General features: G+C 40.4%; 1 protein-coding gene across 1 annotated transcript in view; it reads left to right on the forward strand.

The window, feature by feature from the left end:
- Positions 1–4: 4 nt before the first annotated feature.
- The window catches only part of DHX36 (DEAH-box helicase 36), a gene marked incomplete at its 5' end in the record, with an annotated part of 52,211 nt that continues 47,365 nt past the window's right edge, over positions 5–4,850 (forward strand). Inside the window, one exon of the mRNA XM_006754876.2 lies at positions 5–85. Within this exon, the coding sequence (XP_006754939.1) occupies positions 5–85 (81 nt within the window). The remainder of the gene's footprint in view (positions 86–4,850) is intronic.

The raw sequence follows: 4,850 nt of genomic DNA on the forward strand, positions 1-4,850 counted from the left end.
TCCCGGGCACCTGAAAGGCCGCGACATCGGCTTGTGGTACGCGAAGAAGCAGGGGCAGAAGAACAAGGAAGCCGAGAGGCAGGAGGTAATCGGAGACGCGGCGGGGCCAGGCAGGGCGTGAGGCCGGGGAGCGGCTCTGTCTTCTGCCGCCGCCCCTAACTTTCTTTGTTTCTGCTTTTGTTTCTTAACTTGGTTCCTTAACCCGTGTCAGTGCTCTGTGGAGTGAATACGAAGCGCAGTGGAGCTAGGCTAAAGCTTCCCGTGGAGGATACTGTGTGGCTTAACGCTGGCCAAGCGCCTCTGACGTGAGGCCGCTGGGATGGTTGTGGTCTGCGTGTGCTCGGCCGGAGCACGGGGGACAAAGCCAGCGTTCATTCCAGGCTCCAGCCGAGACGGGCTGCCTTGGGATGTCACTGTCAGAGTGTCTGAGGCCGCCCTTTCCCTTAGAATAAGTAATGATCACTTTTACTTAAGATTTCCACCCTTTCCCTTAGAATTATGGTCGCTTCTATTTAAGATTTTTGCCCGATGCGCTCTGAACTAGCGACCATTCTGCATTAGGTACAGGTTTGCGGGGAACAAAAGCTGCCAGGCACGATTTGGCGGGTAGGTCGTTCGGCAGATTAGTCCAGCTTTCATTTTTCGTATTAAAACGGCCACAAACCCGCAGTAACTTCCTAAAGACTCCTTGCCAAGTTCTGTTTACCCCTGTTTTCACGCCAGGTGTTATGCATGTTGCTATGGGGACCTGAAGAAATAAGATGTCCAAGTAACTTAGGGTCTAGTTGGGAAAATACTAAGTCCGAAACGGATGAAAAGTGAAATCAGGAGGAATTGTTCATCATTACTTCCACCTGAAACCAGTTGTGCCGTGGACCGTTATCAGGGGAACTCTTGATTTCCAGTCCCTCCCCAAACCTTCTCCATTTTTGTAAATGTCACTACCACTTACTCACCTGCCATGGCCAAAATGGGGCTTATCTGTGACTTCTCTCTTTCATTTCAGCAAATCTGTCTGTTCTGCCTTTTTAATATGTCCCAAATCACAACAGTTACCATAGGTCAAGCCCCTATTTTATTCTCTGTTCCTGGCCTCCTGGGTGATTGTTTTTGTTTCAAAAGTGAAGAGATTTGACACTGTCCATGTACGGATGCTATGATGGGGGTCAGTGGAGAGGGGACGTATATCAGAGTGGGCCAGATCATGCCACAGCAGTAAACCGCCCCCAGATCAGCGGTCATAACAGCAGAGGTTTGTTTTTCTATTCATATTACTTGACCATGGGAGTACAGTTGAGAGTTTTCATTATGGGAATGAGGCTCCTCTTGCCTCCACCCCTTTAGCTGGTTTTGCTGACAGCCAGGAGGGAGCACAGTAAATCACCCCCGATTCTTGGAGACTTCCATTCACATTTCTCTGGCCAGTAAATCATGGCCATGCTTAACTCAGGGCTGGGAAAATGCAGTCCTACCATATCTCTGGAAAGAGGCAAACCAGAATATTGATCAATAGCCTAATGACTACTAGAGAGAGAGAGATTTAGGAAAGAAAGATAAACCTCAAAAATAGGAGATAGCCCTGAGGTGAACGGAATTGAGCTGCAGGGTTTAGGTGGAGAAATTAACTTTAAGCAGGAGAATGGACTCCTTCCATTTTAACAGGAAGGAAAAGAATAAATGATGGGTTCTGGTAGTGTTGGGTTTAGGTTTGGTTGCAAGCAATTGAGGACTTTTTGTTTTCTTTGTGAATAGTGTGTGTGAAATTATGAGGGTGAACAGGAAGGTGGTATTGGTCTATCACAGAAAGGAGAAAGTTTGAAATAGTTGCAGATAATTAGAAGCTGGTAAAGTAGACGTAGCCACTTTGCTGGACACTACTGAGGGTCTCTTTGGCCAGGAGAAAGATAACTATTTGAAGATGTCTGGGGAGGGAGAGGGGTAATGTTTAAAAAAATCAAATCAAATAGTCATATACAAAATGTGTATGAGAGTTTCCAGACAGGGGTGAGATAAAGTGAAGAGTGATGGGACTGGAAGGTTAGGAAGGACGCAGCTTACAAACAAATTCTCAGCTGCTTGTAGCCTCTGGGCCCTCATTGGGCAGAGAACCTCATTAAAATTAATTTATAAAATATGTAAATTTTTCCCCGGCCAGTGTGGTTTAGTTGGTTGAGCTTCGTCCCGTGCACCAAAAGGTTGTTGGTTTAATATTAGCAACTTTAAATTTTCAGATTCCAGAAATTATGATTGACCATCTTTGGGGGTCTTTATTCTGCTGTTTACCAGTGTGTGCTGCCTAGCCAACTCCCTAGCAAATGCTAAGCAACCAATAAATGCTAGTTTTTTCCTACACTCTGTATTAGTCTGCTCAGACTGCCATAAAAAGTACGGCAGGTTTAAGCCTCAGTGACATAAACAACAGGAAATTATTTCTCACAGTTCTGGAGGCTGGGAAGTCTAAGATCAAGATGTCAGTAGGTTGATTCCCGGTGAAAGCTCTCTTCCTGATTGGGAGACAGCCTCTGCCCTCACATGACCTTTCTTCTGATGAAAGAGTGAGCAAGCTGTCTGTTGTCTTTTCTTATAAGAACACTAATCCTATCTGATTGGGGGGGGGGGGTGTCGTCCCACTTTATGATCTAACTTAATTACTTCCTTAGAGGCCACATCTCCAAATAGTCATACTGGGGTTAGGGCTTCAACATATGAGCTTCGAGGGAATACATTCAGTCCATAACACTCTCTCACTTCAAAGTCCTTAATGAAAACATATTTTTTAAAAAAGGTAAATTGTGTTCTTACTAAAAAGTATCAATTATGTTTTCAGGGGTTATTTCATTTTGCAATCATCTCACCTTTTTGTGACTATCTTAAACTCATGTAACAAGGTGAGGAGGTGAACCTTTGTTCTGTTAGAGGTAAAAGCTTCAAAATGTAAAGTTCTAGTTGGTTTAAGAAATGCGTTACTGTGAATGAGTTTCAGTTGGGAAGAAATCGTTCTTCTGGTAGACATTACATAATCTTCTCTTTGCCATTTTGAAAATGAATGAAAGAAACAGTGGCTTTGAGCCCTTGATGTAGTTGGGAAGGGTATAAAAATTAAGAAAGCTTTATTTGAGGAGATTATGTCTTGGGACTTCCTTCCCAGAGGAGTCTTTAATTAAAGTATTGCTGTAGATTCTTAAATTTCTGTCAAGAAAAGACATAGTAATCAGTAACCATCTGAACCATCCAGAATGTAGTTCATGGAGCAGTAAATGTTAATATATGTCAACGACATTTCAAAATTTAAACCATAGGGGAAAATATTCTAATAATGAATCTCTGTGTTGGGGATGGCCAAAACCACACTCAGGTACCATGATTCACTAGGAGGAATCACAAAACTCTGAAAAGCTGGTGAACTCACAGTGAGTTTTTTGCTGTTGTTTTTATAGCAAATTATTACAGAATAAAATCAGCAAAGATAAAGGTGCATAGGGCAGAATCCAGGAGAAGCCAGTTTCAGTGGACATAGCCTATAGAAGAAAAGATACATTAGTCCATTATATAAACCATCTTAAAAAGATTTATGCTGCACAGTCAAGAAAAACGAAGTTTGGGGTTTAGTGTTTGTCAATAATTAGGTTTTGCTGCAGCTCATAATTCTCTAAGGCTTTTCTGTTAGCCAGGATTTTGCAGTATTAAACTTTTTAATTGTCTGAGCGTAATTATGCTTTTATTATCCCTTTAATAAGTTATTAGCACAGATCTCCTGGAATTCCCCAAATATCTCATTGTATTCTTTTTGTGTACGTTTATTTTCTTAAAGAGAAAAATGGTTTTAACCCAAATGTCATATATTCTCATTTTAAAGGATAGATTCAACCATTTATCCATTCTTTGGACAGACTTCTCTGGAACATCTACCAGGTGCCAGAAATATATCTGGAAAAAATACTGTAAAAAGTGTAGACTATAAAGTGAATAACTTGTTTAAAGTTATTTAACTTGTTTAAAAAATTAATAGTAACCAAGGCAAGATCCTATTGCACATTTTCTGCAACTGGCTTTTTTTCATTTCATACCTTGGCCATCTTTACTGTGTGCACAATTGAAGACAAAAATCTACCCACTCTTTTAACTACTGGGTTTACTTATAATTCAACTAATTATAATTTGCAGTTATAAAAGAACAGTTTTTAAAAGTTCCTTTTCTAACTTTGTATAGTGTAACTAATATCTTCCATGCATTCTCTTCCAATAAAATAATATTTTCTCTGCTGTGTTTTTTTTTTTAATATGTTTTTTACTGACTTTTAGAGAGAGAGGAAGGGAGAGAGAGAGAGAGAGAGAGAGAGAAACATCAATCAGCTGCCCCTACTGGGGATCAAGCCTGAACCCAGCATGTGCCCTGACCTGGAATGGATTCTGTTGGTACATGGGAAAATACTCAACCAATTGAGCCACACCAGCCCCGCCTTTGCTGTGTGTTGTGTGTGTGTGTGTTTTAATAATTCTCATTCTATGAGGAAACTGCATCATTTGCCATATTGGATCATCATCTCATGAGCACTGATCATTTTATATTCCTCTTTTTATGTAAGAACTTTAAAATGCTCTTAAAATTCTCATTGCAACCAAAATAGTATTTCCAATTTTTAACTTAGGGTTTGTTTTTAAACAGAATATTGGGTTTCATTAATTTTAATTGTGGGTATCTGTAAATTTAAGCTTGGGAACAAAATCATAATATGTGAGGGTAGAAGGTAAGGAAACCCAAGTTTTAGGAAGGAACATAAATATTCATTTTTACCCAGTTACACTAGAGCTAATTTTGTACATATATAATAGAAAGGGATCTTGAGGTT

The sequence above is a fragment of the Myotis davidii genome, unplaced genomic scaffold (genome assembly GCF_000327345.1).
Source record: "Myotis davidii unplaced genomic scaffold, ASM32734v1 scaffold153, whole genome shotgun sequence".
Taxonomy (NCBI): domain Eukaryota; kingdom Metazoa; phylum Chordata; class Mammalia; order Chiroptera; family Vespertilionidae; genus Myotis; species Myotis davidii.